The sequence below is a fragment of the Cladophialophora psammophila genome (assembly GCF_000585535.1).
Source record: "Cladophialophora psammophila CBS 110553 chromosome Unknown aczJe-supercont1.48, whole genome shotgun sequence".
Taxonomy (NCBI): domain Eukaryota; kingdom Fungi; phylum Ascomycota; class Eurotiomycetes; order Chaetothyriales; family Herpotrichiellaceae; genus Cladophialophora; species Cladophialophora psammophila.
The window spans coordinates 38,320-54,696 of NW_006912969.1; the positions used below are offsets into that span (position 1 = coordinate 38,320).

A 16,377-nucleotide genomic window follows, 5' to 3' on the forward strand; every position below is an offset into this window, starting at 1 on the left:
AGGAAAGTATATCCGATAAGATCCACTCAACTGTGGTAAGCTCGGGAAAGAGGTCTGATCTGTCCTGGATTTATGGGAAGGTGAGGATCGCACCTAATTGGGAAGTCGCTACTGGCGTTTGGGGAACGGGAAGGAATGGGCGTCTACCGAATGCGTGCCCCCTCGGCTGCCACAAGACAAGGCACAAACATCTCCAGCTTCGGAGGACTGCCGGTAGAAGACAGAGGAGCTTGATGACTATTGAAATCTGGCAACGCACAAACCTTCAGTGCCTATCCTTATTGTCAGGTTTGGCGCACGGCCAAATAAATAGCAAGGCCAGGTTCCCTGGCAAGGGCGGACGACAGGTACAAATTCTAGCCTCGTCTCGCCATATTCAATAAGTGGAGATTGAAAATAACCTCGTTTCACACAATGGCTTCCCTATTTTCTGGCAGGCATATTCCACTAGACTCTTCGGCGACCGGATCCCGAGAACAATCACCTTCACAGTTTGACCTTCATCTTTTCTACAGTTTGACCGCGACTTTTGGGTCCTTATCTTTACCATATCCAAGTACTCTCAAGTGCTCTGGCCAAATACCATTCTTTCCTGGTGAAAGAATGCCATTCGTGTCGAGTTGGTCCTATCAAAAACAATTTAAGCAAAGCGCCTTCCAGCGAGGGCGTGTACCCCGAGCTCGATGATCTTACCTTCAGATTTTCAACGAACCTCCGATAGGCATAGTTGTTAAAGTCGTACATGTCTTGAACGCGGTCTGTTCAATGGTGAGTATCTCTGGCTTGGTCCCCTGGCGACTTACAGCAGGGGATTACGTACCCATATGATTCAGGTGTGATCGATATTTGCTTAGGCCTCTTCTCTTGGCCTCCTGGAACAATTTTTCCATCACCCGGTCAAGCCTGTCGCGATGACTGGGGTCCGTCTTGTCGTACAGAAACATGTGGATCATAACGAATGTCCGCTCGTATAAAGCGCCACCGACATACGCGTCGAACCCTTCCGCGGTCGTGATAGCCTTGGCAGCTAGGTACCAATCAACCACTTCACGACCATTCGCTGGCAGAGTGGGCGAAAAGTCACAGTGTCCTCCAATGCCGGACGGATTATCAGCGGCCCTGTAGTTCCAGACTCCCAGAGTCCACAGGTCAGGCACGCCTGCCATGCCGCCACCGCCCTGGGCCGCGGGAAGGGCAGCAGCATCAACGCCCTCGCCGTTCTTTCCAACGTGGAGGTCGCCATTGAGTCTCGCCGTCGGGGCGCGCTGTTCAACCACTGATTGCGTAGCCTTGAATCGCTCCTCCACGAGGTTCTTGGGGCCGTAGAAGGCAAACTTGCACATCCAGTAACCCGTCCTTAACGTCTTCTGTACCTGCTTAAGGACGTCTGGTGGCATCGCTCCGGCTCCCTTGTAATAGCTCTTTCGCGGACCTGCCGAGCTTGACCATGCTACAATGTTGCGTACGATGGGCGAGTTCTGAATCACGTCTTGCCTTTTTAACTCGCTCAATGCGTCAACCATGGTGGCAATGTCCTTGTCCTCGTCTACTTCCAACGAGCAAGACATAAATGCCTGCGGCTGTGGTGTCATCCACAGGCCTATCTTGGTGACCACTCCCAGGTTGCTTTGCAAGAAGAGTCCGTCGATTGACGGCCCGAAGTTGGATTTGGACAGATGCGCTGCTGCAGCATTTGAAATGGCGAATTGACCGGTCCGGATCAGCTCCCCATTAGGCAAGACAACTTCCATGCCGCAGATCTGGTTGTGGTGGTCGCCGTGTCTAGTGTACCCAAATCCACGATCCAATGCCTGTTAACCCGACGTCAGTCATAAACGTCATGAAAGGGAATGCACTGAGTCCTTACATTGCCAGTGACACTCCCCCAGCCTAATGATGGAGCGCTAGGCCACACTTTCAATTTATGTCTCCGACAATGGTGGTACAAGTCGAAGAAAGTAACACCGGGCTCAACAACACAGTACGCCAGTTGGTCATTGACTTCGATGATCTTCTGCATGTTGTGGAGGTCCAGTACCACGGAGCCTGAAAGGCGTGGGGATGGCCCGCCGTAACTGACATTGTTGTCAGCAAGCCGGACGTTTGATTGAGGGCCGGAGGGGAAAATATTCATGGTCTTACCCAAGGTTCTTCCCACGCGAAATGGTCCATAGCGGTATCTTATATTGATTGGCGATCTTGAGAATCCCCTGGATGTCCTTGACTGAACGAGGACTTGAATTGGGAAGTCAGTGTCGCTTCCTTCTCAGCCGGATACCGTAATTCTTTCCTCACCAGATCGCCGCACTCGGCACATGGCGCTGATCTGAATCCTCCCACAGCTCGAATGGATCGATGTAGTCAATCAAGGCAGCACCAGTGTGCACCGCATCATGCCCGAGAATGTCTCGGAATGCAGACAAGGCTCGACCAAAGTCCTGCTTGTTCACTTTCGGAGGCAAAACCTCCAGCAGTTCCAGTCTTGTTGATTTGCGAAACAAGTCGGAGTGCTTCAACTGGATTTCCGGGTCAGAGTAGAATATTTGTTCTTTTGGCGTATCCATGATGGTGGTCCCTTACGCCGTCTTCAACTACTGCACACTGTCCAAGGCCAAGTCAAAAGTTGGAATGGAAGCAGGGGAGCACTTCGGGCTGCCTGGCTAGTTTTCTAGTCTTTCACATCCATTCTCACTGGGGTGGAACCAGAGTAGTTAATTACCCCACCCTTGCTCAGAAATAGACCACCTCGTTCTTCATGAGCCTAACCCTGGTACAATATGTGGGGTCACTAGTGGGGGGGTCCTTCCCCAAAATTGCCAGATATCCCCCACACCCCCGCTGGATCCCAACTCTAAGAGCTGATCACACCGACAGCAGGGCTCAAGCTCTAGCCACACCGCCTCCTCACTCTCCATGCATGTTGAACATTCGGAAGAGATTGTGACGAGACCACCAAGAACGCAACCTCTTACCAAAGGCGTAGAAGACAATAGCCAAGAGACAGAAGAAGACACCGACGCCACCAAACACGTTCATGACCTGCGAAATACCTTTCTCTACTACCCAATTATTGACAAAGTAGCTATATCCGTAGAAAAGAAAGTTCTAACTCAAGTTCAGCCTTGTGGTACTGGATATCCATGGATCAGGGTAGACATACCTTGAACAGCATCGCAAGAATGAATATCTCATTAGAGTCTTCACGGAAGGCATCCAGAGCATACGAAGTCGTTGAACAGAGGCCAAAGACTATACCGCACTGCATGACGCCCCAAAAGAAGGAGCAGAGAGGGCCTGCAGCCCCGATATTCATAAAATGGCCGTAGAGGAAGGTTCCGACTGCGTAAATGATCATGGTTGGCAGCATGAATACAAGTCTGAATTCGGGTTCGCTTTGCGATGGTCAGCAGAACCTCTTAAGGGGAGAGGGCCATCGGAAACCGAACATACTAGACGCCATTGTTGAGCCTTGCCATCCACGTTGACGCCCGGTCAAACACAAGTGTCATGATGATGGAGCCAATCATGCCTCCCACAAATGGGCCAGTTCCGATATACGCAACCTGAGAGACGTTGTACAACCAGGGCGGACCGGAAAAGACCAACGCAGCAAATATTGAGGCGCCAACATAGAATGAGCTTAGAATACCAGCACAGACAATGCTGTAGCAAGCTCCTGGGTTTAGCAATGCCAACCATGGCCCAAAGATGAGCTTGAGCAAGTTGTCCCTCGAATATACTCTGGTGTAGATCGCCAGCTCCTGAACAAAGGTTTTCTTCCGAGGAATACTCGGCGTTTGACTTTCCCTTGAGATCGTTCGTTGCACAGTCTTGTCGTCTACCCGGGTAATCTCTTCCAAATGCAAGAGCTCATCCAATTTCTCCTCTTGTTGATTGTCGATATCGTAGAGATGATCCCTAATGTACGAAGTTTCGGGACAGAAAAAGAACATCAAGACGAACTGGATGATGACGAAGATCTGGAAAAGATGAAACAGCCATAGCCAGCCTAGCCTGTCAAAGACTTGACCGCAGATGATTGAAGCAAGGCCTGAGGCAGCGTACAGATTGAAGGTCAAAATAGAAACACGCAGGCCTCGTTGATGGACAAAATACATATCGCCGATGGCGGAGACGGTCAACGATTCAAAGGCGCTGGTCGAAAACCCTTGAATGACCCGTGCGGCGCGCAGGTAGTTGAAGCTGATTTTGGATTCGCCAATCGCCGTTCCGATGATGCAGAAGAGAGTCGACGCGAGGAAACACGGCCTTTTACCGTACCTTCGGCTGAGCGCGCAGTACAAAGGTCCGGTTGCACCAGCAGCCAGTAGATTGTATCCTGACAAGACAACCACGCTCGTAAGAGGAGTCTGAAGTCTTTCAGCAATGGCCACATAGGACGCATTGAGGAATGGGCCCTGCAAGAGTTACTAGTCTGAGGCACGTAACGTGTGAGGGATATCATACATTGGTGGCACAGTTCAGAATGGCTCCAAAGCATAAGATCCAGGTAATCATCTCCTTTTTCCACAAGGGCCAATTCAAAGGATCATTCGGGTCTTCACTCGGTTGTGGAACTAGGACGACGTGTTGCCCTTTCCCTTTGGCATGTTTGAGACCTGAGAGGCCTTCTACGTGGGCTACCTCATCGTCGAGCACCACCGTCCCTGGCACGTTGGGCAATTTGTGGTCTGCAAGTCAAGGTTAGACCAGGGTGAGCAGAAAGGTATATCGTTGCACACCTTCTAGTATGCCGAAACCCATGGCGGCCGATTTTACTGAAGGCTGGCTCTCAAAGACTGAGAACAAATCCGGCAAAGAGTGGCAAAACGTGGTAAACCGGGATCAACGACATTAGATGGCAGACTTGCATCTTATATACCATGCAAGGGTGTTTTCCCGTCAGCGAAGCTGCTCAATAAAGTCTGAAATTGCTAGTCTGGGAGTTGCCGTTGGTGAAGGTGTCCAGAGTGGAGGAATACGAAGCTGGGTCAGCGCCCCAGACTGGGTTGCGCACTGAAACCCCACATCGCTTCACACGTGTGGGGAGAGGCTCGATGCTTGGAAGCTCTGTTCGGGAAATCCCCCATGGAGCCTTACCAACATAGATGGAAAATATTCCAGGACGCAGAGTCTGACTCCGGGGATTGGACACTATTTACAGTCAATCGCAGCTAAAACCACCAAGTACCGCCACAGCCCCGGCAAAACAACTTTGGAGGCAGAAGTCTAGCACTCCTACTTGATTTTGGTCTAGTATTGCTCAGTCCAATGTTGACTAGCGACTCGCTCATCGGAACAATGTAGAATGCTACAGCACAGAACGGCGATTCCACGCCGCTCAAAGTCACAATCGTGGGGGGCGGCTTTGGGGGCTTGTCCTGCGCGATTGCCTGCAAAGTTCAGGGTTTCCAAGTTGATGTGTACGACCAAGCGGTAGAATTTCTGCGAATTGGCGACTCGATTGGCTTTGGTTCTAATTCTGCCCGCTTGTTCCACCGATGGGATGTAGGCAATGAGCTCGAAAAGATCTCGACCAATATGCCAGGGATTGAAATCTACAACTTTGATTCATCGGAAAAGATGCTGGGATTCGACAGCCAAAACGGAGATGCAAAGGAAAAATATGGCTATCCCGCCCTTATCGCGCATCGTGGAGACTTTCACCAAATCCTATCCCGCTATGCTGTCGACATTGGAGTCAAGCTCCACATGGCCACGACCGTTTCGAGGTACGACAACACGAAACCCAGTATCATCCTCGAGAGCGGAGAAGAGATTGAATCAGATGTTGTCATTTGCGGAGATGGTTTTAAGAGCAAGGGCCGAGAGGCTGTCTTGGGCTACGAGGACCGACCCATCCATAGTGGCTACGCAGTGTATCGTGCGTACATGGACGGGGAGCTGCTGAAGAGTGACGCCCTAGCTGAGAAGTTTTTAGACAATGACGCGATCCGCTTATTTATTGCGCCGGACATGCATGGTTTCGTCACGACCCTGCGTAATGGCAAAGAGGTCAATGCTGTCTTAACACACAAGGACGAGGCGGACATTGAAGAGGGCTGGAACAAGCGGGGCGATATTAAAGATGTTTTGAAACTTACGCATGATTGGGATCCAGCATTCCGCAGAGTATGGGAACTCATGCCTCTCGAGAACGTGATTGACTGGAAACTGATCTATCGCCCATGCTTGCCACAGTGGGTGTCAAAGACGGGGCTGGTCAGTCTAATGGGCGACGCAGCCCATCCATTTCTGTCAACTTCAGTGCAAGGAGCTAGCCAGGCCGTTGAAGACGGCGCAACCATTGCCAAGTGTCTGGCAAAGGCTGGCAAGGGCAACGTCCCTCTGGCACTGAATGTCTTCTTTGAGATTCGGCACAATTACGTGGCCGATGCGCAATCCACAGGCATCAAGCAACGCGAGCGATGGCACAGCCTACACGACAGAGATACCAAATCGTTTAAGGACGAGTTCGACCTGAACGCGGTGTCATTAACCAACTTTTATTTATGGGGGAATGATGCCGAAAAGGTGGTTGACGAACGATGGGATGAATTGTCTGCAATAGTGAAGTTACGAGCCACCAAATTGACCCAAGAAAATGGCAAAGCCAGCTAAGAACATGCTTCAGAATAAGCCAGCAGTTACCTGCCCGGTTTTACGAGGTGTTTCTTCAGGTCTGTCAGGCGAGCAGATGTGATTTATGTATGAGCAAATATAAACCCCCAACATTATTTTCCGTTGTTGTCCATGAGATCTAAGAACCTGGCAGAAGACTTCGGGGGCCAGAGTCAACGAGAGACAAAGCCAAGTAATGTCCGCTATGATCGCACACAGCAGTGAACTTTCTGCCATCCTTACAATTACACAACTGATATGTGGGGTTCACTAGTCTCTGGCAGGGCGGTAACAGGAGTCATTTCGCTGGTGGAGCTTGCCCTGAGATCCCTGTAGAGGGTGAAACCCAAGCTATATATACCGTGCATGCAGTACTCAAAGTACTCCACAGAAAGCTATCTGGTTGTGGGGTCTCCAAACTCGTTCTCCAGTTGGATCCACCATTAACTCCCCGACACACATGGTTATCACAGTCCAAGCTGAGCCAGTTCGAACCAGCGCAGAACAGAGTCTCTCCCTCTTCATGGCGTCGACGGCGATCGTGAATCGCTGGGTGCATGCTTCAGTTACAAGCCTGCATGCTTCCCTAGCACTCCTTCTAGTGGTTGGCGCAATCCTCTACAAGATTGCTACCTATGACAAGCGGCGTCGGCACTTGCCGCCAAATGTTCCTGCGTGGCCAATTATCAACCACACCTTCATACAACAGAAGGACAATACACCACCGATATTGAGATCCTGGGGCGAAACATATGGCGAGGTCTTTCGAACTAAAGCAGGGACAACTGATTTCATTTGGCTAAACTCGAAAGAAGCCGTGAAGGAGGTTTTTGACCGCCGATCTGCCATCTATTCTAGCCGGCAGCCGATGCCGATGGCCTTTCAATGCGCTACGTGGGCATTGTGCTCCCCGCGTGCTTGGGTCTTCTTATACTGACCGTCCAAAAGTGGTGGCAAACGCATCACGTTCGCTCCCTACGGCAAGATGTGGCGAAGCTCACGGAGTATCTTTCACAGGGTGGGGACTCTCCGCAAGCAAATCAAACACTTTTTAATTGGCGATTCAGGTTTTGACGCAGAAAATGGCAGAAGACTACTCCGTGATCCAGCTCTACGAAGCAAAACAACTGAGCGTTGATCTGCTCGACAATCCTCAAGATTTTTACATGCACAACAGGCGATATTCGGCAAGTGTCATTATGCAAGTCACCTATGGGTGGCGTATCCCACAATGTAAGCACCCACACACAGGTTTCCCATGGCTCTTCATTTGATTTTGGCAATCATATCATGATGTTCGAGTTTGCGCATGACATTTGAAAACTTCGTCTGTGTAGGAGACTGTCCGGAGATCCGACGCATCTTCGAGGTGCTGGGCCGTTTCGTGCAATGCCGCAGACCAGGGCAGTGGCTGGTTGATGTATACCCATCCTTGGCAGCTAATCCAATCTTCAACTATTTCTCTAGCTGGAAGCAGATTGGCACCCGGTTTCATGACTTGGATGAAGCCATTTGGATGGACTTTTGGCAGGCATGCAAAGAGAAGGTCGATGCAGGGATAGCGCCTCATTGTTTTGGCAAGATTTTGCAGGCAAGTTATGAAAAGCTCGGTCTGACTGAGGGCCAGGCTGCTTGGATATGGTGAGTTAATCCAACCCCCAGCGCTTCTCTGAAGGCTTTTGTAATCATTTTGAGCCCCTTTCGTGCGGACAGCACAGTCTTTCGCACCTAGGTGCTGATTTTGGCTGTTGTTGTAGCGGGGGTCTTATCGAAGCAGGCAGCGAGACTACTTCAGCTACCCTCAACAACTGCATATGTCTCATGCTGTCGAACCCGTCAGCTGTCGAAAAGGCACAAGAAGAGGTCGACCGTGTAGTTGGACCAGACCGCACGCCGACCTTCAAAGATGAAGCTGACCTTCCTTACATCCGTGGCATGATCAAAGAGACTCTTCGCCTCAGACCTATCAACAAATTTGGCAACAACCATTACAATGTCGAGGATGACTGGTATAATGGCTTCTTCATACCCAAGAACAGTATCATCGTAGCAAATTGGTGGTACATTCACTTTGATCAGCAGCATTACCCAGAGCCCGATTCGTTTCTGCCAGAGAGGTGGCTGGATTACCCGTACGGTGCAGCAGAAGCTGCAGCATTGGCGGACGGCACCAAGAGAGACCATCTTTCGTATGGTGGAGGACGAAGAATCTGTGCCGGTCTACATGTCGCGGAAAGAAGCCTGTTCATCAACGTCGCAAGACTTCTTTGGGGCTTCAATGTGTCGCACGCACTTGATGAAAGAGGCAAAGTCATCCCGGTAGACTTTGGGACCACTGGTCTTCGACCTGGGAGTTCGAGCGTGGCCAAGCCATTCCAATGCCAGATAAAGCCCAAGTCCGAGGATCACGCACAACTACTCAGGAAAGCATGGGAGATGGCACAAGAGGATGGTATCGATTTTTCACACATCAAATGGGCTATCTAGACTGGACTCCACTTATCGTTATGAAGTAGTTTTCAACTGTCATCAGAAACAACCGAGTCAGGTAGTCGCAGATGGTAATATCAGAACTAGCTGGCCGCAGCTGAGGCCAGCAGGAACGTGCCTGTCGCCTTCTCTTTTTAGCGGCGTACACTACTCTCTTCTTCTTTGTGCTGTCGGGAAGCCAGAAAGAGAACACATCATTGACGACTGACATCTTCCCGACATCATCGCTGATGCCGGCTTCCACAATCTCTGCTAGGACGCATGCTTGGTAGGCATGCTTGGTATGATGTTGCTCTTGCAGACTGGTCAATCCAGAGCCCCGTTTCACGACAACCACTTCGACGCTAAGTCTAGCAAGGTTGGCGGCCGTAGTTAGACCAACAAGACCGGCACCGGCACCGACAATGAGAACGTGATCATGGTTAAGGGGCATAGAGGCCCCTTTGGCCGTTTGTACGTGATTGTTTGGCTGACGAAACCGGGCGATCTCAGTCAACAAGGGGGCCAACTCATGAATCCGGCTTACAACACGCAAGGAAGGCGGGCAACTGGGACTGTCTGCAGGTGAAAGCACCCAAGACACAGGGTCATTCTAACCAAGTGGCAAATTCCACTAACATAACTTGTTCACTTACCCCGTCTACCGGGGCGAAAACGCTCCCCACGACTCCCTGGGGCTGCACTCTATAAAATGAAATGGCGGGCACGAATCAGCCCCTAGTTGCTTCTACCTCAATATGATTGTTACATTGGTTGCGATCTAGAACGGCATATCATGGCCGCTCTCGCCTGCAAGTTCGTCTTCAGCGACAGCGGACTGGCACTTCTCCCCACATCTCTACCTGCAGCAGAGGGCTAACCTCTAACTGCGGGGGAACCGGTGTCTCTCTGAAGCCCGTGGACGGCGTCAGATGACTGGCAAGCGGAATTCTGGTTTGACAAGACAGAAGTGCTGAAACTTTGCAGGGTAGGAGAAGGGTTGCTAGAAGGAATGAAGCTTGACCTATCGCAACTTTATTGCAATAAGCCCGATTTTGTTCAAAGGCCATCAGCCGCACCAAAAAAAATGAAAAAAAGCCAAAAAAGCCCCCCTTAGCAGCAGATTTCTTCTAGGTGGCTGCTAATTGCTTTACTCCTGATCCTTGAGAGCTACATTTCGGAAAGACGTACTGAACTTCACGGAAGACGTATGCAGTTATAATGATCTGGTCAAAGATTTTCAAGATGTGATAATTGTGTATAGCGCACTGAAGGACTTGATCCGTACCTCAAAAATCAAGCACCGGGATCAACCTCCCTTCGCCAACATTCAGGCGCACTCTGTACAGGTCGTTCTGTACTATAGAGTCATGTTTCTCCTCATATTCTTCCACCTTAATAGAGCAATCCACGTACCGTCCTGACATAAAGTCGAGCTTACCACTTGCCAGCGCGGTGACCATCCCCGCCGCCATGTAAGGGGTGTCAAAGGTGCCCCTTTCGAGAAAGTTAACAGCTGTCTGCGCCGACTTGTCTTCTCCCTCAGCGCCCTCAACGATGTACGATCTCTCCTTCGGCCGACCCTCAGCCTTGTCCTTGAAGTCATAGTAGAACCTCGTGGGGATGCTTCCGGGGTGGATCGCGAAAGCTCTGATGTTGTATTCATGGAAGTTCTCCACGTGGATGATTTCTGCAAGCCGCACCATGCCAAGTTTCGCCACGATGTAGCTGCTCATACCTCTGTTGGAGTGAGCGCCAGCGCTGGCGGTGAAGATGATCCTACCTCCACCCTTCTTCTGCATCACGGGAAGTGCAAGCCTGCTAAAGTTGTACGCCCCGCGTAGCGACACGCCAACGGTATCCCACCAAATGTCCAGGTCTCCCTCGGACGTCGGGAGCCACTGAGGTGGTCTGCCAGCGTTCATGAGAACAACGTCAATGCTCCCAAATTCTTCGACCACTTCCGCCAGAAATTTCCGCACGGCATGGTGGTCTTGTACGTCGAACGCCTCCGTCTTGGTCCGCAGCGACTTATCCGCTTCCCTACAAAGCTTGGCCGTTTCGTCCACTTCATCTTGCTCAAGGGCGACTAAGCTCAGCGAATTGAGCCCACCGAAGCTGAGGAACTCTGCACAGGCTCGCCCAATACCGCGACCAGCTCCTGCGACGATCACGTTCTTCCCGTTCAACTGTTTGGCTAGATCTTGGTTGACTCGAGGATCTGTGCCAAAATAACAGTCATGCAGCTTTCCCAGAAAGCGATCTGCCTGTTTGTTTGTCATGGTGGGAATGCTAAATCTTCACGGATTCGAACCAGTCTTGGAGACTTACAACGGCCAATGTGCAAATGAAGGATTTAGAGATAGATCTGACGCGTTGATCCCTTTTGTGCAGAGGGGCGGGAACCCCACAAAACCAGCACTGCCAACCTCATTTCTTTCGCCCTTATTCCTTCATGAGCTATACACAGCCGTATAGTGGGGTTTCCTCTCCCCACTGAGAGTATTCGGAATGGGTGTTGCAGTTGTCGCTGTCAAGTGCATGCTTACACATGCGTTTCTCCGACGAGATGGTCAAGGTTTAGAAGGGAACAACGAAGAATACCACAGGTGTTGTCAGAACCTTGGATCTGGTAGTGGATGCCTTGTAGCACGCACGACATGTCGTGTTATTGCCTGCACTACCTCGCCACAGCAGGGTACAAGACATGTGGTACTTTCCATTGGGAAAAAGCTATGCCACCTCTTGATTCCCAGGCAAGAGCGAGACCTGATTTCCCTGCACCAGCATTTGGTCTCAGAAGACCCCGATCTCGCAACTCCCCCACTTTGGTGCCCTGTCGCCATTATCTTTGCAGTTCCAGATCGAGTCCCTAGGGAGATGCTTTCCCAGTCTGCAAGACGTGATTGACTGCTCGCCGGTTCAATTCAGAATCCGTTCCGAGCTGCTTTCCCCGAACGAGAACTGGTTCGCTTTGACCGGTGCTCGGACACAAGTACATGGATGAAGGAAAAGGTCATCCATAGGTAGATCCAAGCAGGTGAACGCTTCGTCAAGACATAAGATCCCGGTTCCCAGAGGGGGTAACCTTAAGCATACTCAGCATTTCATTACATTCCAGCGACATTGCGCAGGCCAGCTCTATCACACATTATTGTGGAGAAAGTCGGTTTCCAAAGCCCCTTTGTTCGCGCAATGTCTGCACCCGGAGAGATGAACGGTGGAACAGCCAATGGATATCACGCAAGTCGTTTGGAGAGGCTTGTCCACTGGGCGCATTCTTTAACTTATGAACGCTTGCCCGCCGACGTGGTTGATCGCACCAAGGCGTTTTTCATTGACTGGCTTGCCTGCGCAGTAGCTGGAAGAGGTCATGTCTCGGTCACGTCGATGGTGGAATATGCCAAAACCATGGGCCCATCAACGGGCAAGTGTGAAGTGATTGGATTCCCAGATCTCACCACCAGTGCAGCCTTCGCATCACTCATCAATGGTGCTTCCTCGCACGTGGTGGAGCAGGACGATCTTCACAACAGTAGCATGATGCACCCGGTTGGCTGCTCTCTCTTGTCTCCAAGGGGAGTGACGTGCTAACCCAGAGGCACAGGCTACCGTGATATATCCCACAGCACTCGCTGTAGCGCAGGATGTCGGTGCTAGCGGGAAAGAGTTCATCACCGCATGCGTGGTGGGATACGAATTTGCCTGTAGAGCGGGCGAGTTTCTAGGCAAGGCTCATTATGAAGTAAGCCTCACTAAGCCCTACGACTTCGGTGGCTGCTGACTGAGATTGGCACTTAGAATTTCCACACCACAGCAACGACTGGCATCCTCGGAGCCGCAGCCACGTCTGCCTATCTGCTTCGCTTGACCGAGGATCAATTCCTGTCCTCCATTGGCAACGCAGGTACCCAAGCCGCGGGACTTTGGCAATTCCTTCTAGATGCAACGCATTCCAAGCAAGTGCATACAGCGCAAGCCTGTGCCGGAGGTGTGTTCTCCGCTTATGTGTCGCGTTCAGGTCTCCTTGGGCCTCACGACATCCTTGAAGGTCGGCGAGGCATGGCAGCGACTCTGGCATCTGTAGATCCGGAACCGTCTTTCATTGATGCTCAGCTTGGGGCAAAATGGTCCGTGCTCGAGTCGAGTTTTAAATGGCACGCATCATGTCGCCATACCCATCCGTCCGTGGATGCATTAATTGCACTGATGGAAGAAGAGAAGATCAAATTCAACGATATCGCGTCAATCACAGCGCACACCTATAAGGCGGCAATTAGCGTCTTGAGCCTGAGCGCCGCGGCGGAGACCGTTCATCAAAGCAAGTTCTCCATGGGGTTTGTTCTGGCTGTCGCCGCGAAGAACGGCTCAGCTAACATAACAAATTTCACTGAGGATGCACTCTCAGACCCCGAGCTACGGACCATGCAGAAGAGAGTAACCATGGTCCTCGACCCGAAAATTGACGCAGTGTTCCCTGCCAAATGGCTTGGGAGGGTGACTGTCACCACAAAAGAAGGGCGCAGAGTGACCAAGAATGTGGATGTGGTCAAAGGAGATCCGGGCTGGACCTTGACAAAGTGAGTCTTTAGTCTTGTCCGCACTCTTTGCCGTGATGCTAAGAGCCTTTTCTAGGAGTGAGATCGAAGGCAAGGTAATTTCACTTGCCCGGTATGGCCATGTTCAGGACTTAAGTCTCTTTGAGGCCACCATACAGAGAATCTGGAACTTAGAAGTAGATAAAGAGATCAGAGGGTTTGTATTCTCATGACGGATGATTGGTATTATAGCACGATAGGAGACTGCAGGCTCAGTAGTGTCACTGCAAAAGCAATATTTTAAGGACCTGCTCAGACTGATAATGCTTCCAGCATTTCGTGGTGTTCCCCCCTTCTTTTTTTTTAGATTTTATTTTCCATTTTGAACAGGATCACCGTGATAAGTAGGGACAGGTTACTCCCATTGATGTGGAAGAATCGTTGAAAATCAAGGCAGACGCGCCCTGTTTTCTGTCACGCCAAACGGAATTGTGGGCGACTTATATCAGAAACTTTGGCAATGTCCTGAAGTTGGAAATGCATTTCAGATTTTTACTCCGGTTAAGATCAAAGAAATAACTAAAGTTTTGCACGTTGTCCATCAGCGGGAATCTCTACATCCAGCATCGGAGCGTGCAACTGGGCCCCGAACGTGTCCCGCTCTCCAATACTACCCTGTGGCCATGGCCTTTTGAATGTACACTTCCAGGCTAATGCTGGCTCAAAGAACATGCAGACAATGATTTCTTCTGCGGATTTCAGATGGTAAATATTCTGGATGAGCTCTGGGGTAAGAACCTCGGACTCCCTGGCACGATCGAAGTCGGCACGGCTTAAGAACAAGATGTCCAGTGTTACCTCGAACGGTCCAGAATTCTTGGAGCGGACCACGTAGGCCATGTTCCGGATCATAGTCTTCCCTCGGTCAGCAGTTCTTCTCCGCAGCCCTAGGACCGTGATCTTTGTAGAGCTCTGGCTCTTTTGCTGAACAATTTTAGGAAGCTGAGGCAACTTCCGTTGCGTGACGTTACGCTCTGTCTCCTTCGTCTTGTTGCCGACTGTGGTCGTGGATCTGGGAAACAGATCAGTAGGATCGTCGACCTGCATGAGGTGGTAGATGCTGAACTTGAAGACGGGTCCTAAGGGCGACTCTAGGGGGGTCAAAGGCGAGGCTATGTTGCCTGCGGTTGCCATCTGGCCGTCATAGGCCCCGTGTAAAAGGGCGGTTCTTGAGAAGCCTGCAATGGCATCTGCCACCTCTTGAGATTGGCCTACTGCCTCCCCCATGATTCCAATCTCGTGGGGAGTGCTCGTATTAGGTTCCAATCCACCCATGACAGCATTCTTGCCGTAGAGGTGAAAAATCAGCTGTGGGCCTCTCTCGGTGCCAAGCTCTGGGAATTGCTCGCTCGTGGACCTTCTGACTGTCTCGAGAAATTTCTCGATACCGGCGATGAGGATAGGGTCTCTGATCCCGGCAATGAAGGATGTCCGGTAACCAAGATGCTCAACTCCTTCAAGTTTAATTTCATATTCAGGTGTAGGAACAAACCGAGAGCCTTTGACCAGGATGCTTCGGCCGTCCCCTTGCGGAGTGTAGGTGCACTTGTCGAGATGGAGGACTCCCCCGGGTCCAGGTAGCTGATCCGGTCGCGTCTTCTCGTACATAGTATGGGCAGAGATAGAGACGGAAGTGCAGCGGCCGATTGGATCTGTAGGAGTAAGGATGAAAGAGTCTTTGAGCATTGTCGCCACGATCGAGCGTCCTTTTGGCGTCGAGCATTGCCCTCCGCACTCGATAATCTTGCCAACATGCCAAGCAGGGCTCACATCTACTCCCTTGTACAGACAGTATGCCGCGAACGGGGCAGGATCGTAGGATCTTCCCGCTATAATGATATCAACGTCATCGTTCTTCAGGACTTCCAAGAATGGCTCGGCGCCCATTTGGGCGACTATCTTCGTTGCGTTAACGATATCTTGCTCCTTTATCGTAGGACTGGAGGAACATGACTTTATCTTCCCTGTTCGGAACTTTTGCAAGAAAGTCGTGCGATCGTCTTTGAATTTGATCTCGGCTACCCGGAAAAGCCATGAGTTGAGCTCAGCGATGCCCGCAATGATGTCGACCAGTTGATCCACTTGTTCGTTGCTGCCAGCACCCCCTGCAGAGGAGATTAGCACCTTTGTTTTATAATTTGCGCATGCTTCCAGAAATGGCGTGATGTCCCTCGTGATCGATGCGTTTGTGCAGAGAGTCTTCCCAGTTCCAAGCATGTATGGCCCAGGATCGGTCGACCCGCCATCCGCGATGATTGCCTCGGGGGCGTCTTCAATTATCGTGTGCCAAAACTCGTCCACATTGTAACCGTACCCTAGGATCGGGGTGGGTGCAAAGATCTTGAAGGGACGAAATATGGACATTGGTCAACGTTCCACGCGCGGGCTGAACAAACGGGAGCAAAGGCAGCTGCAGTTGCGATACAATCTAGGACTGAAGCGTTGGTGAAAGAATTAAGTGCTTCATCTAAATACCAGGACGAGTGAATCACCCCCGAACGGGTTGGCTGTCCAGGAAGATCACCGCGACCGATACCGGAACACTCGGCGGCCTTTTAACGTGGGGAGCAAGACATCATTGAGTGCTAGGCCAGCGATGTATTCCGATAGGCTTGGCTTGCGTGTGGGGTAGATCAAGACGTCGAGATGGGCTTGGGAACGTTGTGGCCTTTTTCGCCTTCACGTTCGT

General features: G+C 51.0%; 7 protein-coding genes across 7 annotated transcripts; 3 read left to right on the forward strand and 4 right to left on the reverse strand.

Annotated features, from left to right (window-relative positions):
- Positions 1-509: 509 nt before the first annotated feature.
- On the reverse strand, positions 510-2,564 carry A1O5_13379 (uncharacterized protein; the record flags this gene model as incomplete). The annotated part of the gene is made up of 6 exons (XM_007753945.1): positions 510-626; positions 694-758; positions 821-1,811; positions 1,868-2,075; positions 2,143-2,235; positions 2,296-2,564. The coding sequence occupies 6 exons, from the start codon at positions 2,562-2,564 to the stop codon at positions 510-512; spliced, it is 1,743 nt and encodes a 580-aa protein (XP_007752135.1).
- A 340-nt stretch (positions 2,565-2,904) lies between these two features.
- Positions 2,905-4,764, reverse strand: A1O5_13380 (uncharacterized protein; the record flags this gene model as incomplete). Its single annotated transcript, XM_007753946.1, has 5 exons — positions 2,905-3,105; positions 3,161-3,392; positions 3,451-4,418; positions 4,468-4,691; positions 4,743-4,764. The coding sequence occupies 5 exons, from the start codon at positions 4,762-4,764 to the stop codon at positions 2,905-2,907; spliced, it is 1,647 nt and encodes a 548-aa protein (XP_007752136.1).
- A 94-nt stretch (positions 4,765-4,858) lies between these two features.
- On the forward strand, positions 4,859-6,621 carry A1O5_13381 (uncharacterized protein; the record flags this gene model as incomplete). The annotated part of the gene is made up of 2 exons (XM_007753947.1): positions 4,859-4,990; positions 5,308-6,621. 2 exons carry the CDS (start codon positions 4,859-4,861, stop codon positions 6,619-6,621), a joined length of 1,446 nt encoding a protein of 481 aa, XP_007752137.1.
- Positions 6,622-7,081: 460 nt separating this feature from the next.
- A1O5_13382 (uncharacterized protein) lies at positions 7,082-9,108 on the forward strand (the record flags this gene model as incomplete). Its single annotated transcript, XM_007753948.1, has 5 exons — positions 7,082-7,515; positions 7,570-7,639; positions 7,689-7,854; positions 7,962-8,262; positions 8,379-9,108. 5 exons carry the CDS (start codon positions 7,082-7,084, stop codon positions 9,106-9,108), a joined length of 1,701 nt encoding a protein of 566 aa, XP_007752138.1.
- A 1,271-nt stretch (positions 9,109-10,379) lies between these two features.
- On the reverse strand, positions 10,380-11,372 carry A1O5_13383 (uncharacterized protein; the record flags this gene model as incomplete). Its single annotated transcript, XM_007753949.1, has 1 exon — positions 10,380-11,372. One exon carries the CDS (start codon positions 11,370-11,372, stop codon positions 10,380-10,382), a length of 993 nt encoding a protein of 330 aa, XP_007752139.1.
- A 913-nt stretch (positions 11,373-12,285) lies between these two features.
- On the forward strand, positions 12,286-13,861 carry A1O5_13384 (uncharacterized protein; the record flags this gene model as incomplete). Its single annotated transcript, XM_007753950.1, has 4 exons — positions 12,286-12,642; positions 12,698-12,835; positions 12,892-13,670; positions 13,726-13,861. 4 exons carry the CDS (start codon positions 12,286-12,288, stop codon positions 13,859-13,861), a joined length of 1,410 nt encoding a protein of 469 aa, XP_007752140.1.
- Positions 13,862-14,207: 346 nt separating this feature from the next.
- Positions 14,208-16,052, reverse strand: A1O5_13385 (uncharacterized protein; the record flags this gene model as incomplete). The annotated part of the gene is made up of 1 exon (XM_007753951.1): positions 14,208-16,052. One exon carries the CDS (start codon positions 16,050-16,052, stop codon positions 14,208-14,210), a length of 1,845 nt encoding a protein of 614 aa, XP_007752141.1.
- Between the last annotated feature and the right edge of the window lie 325 nt (positions 16,053-16,377).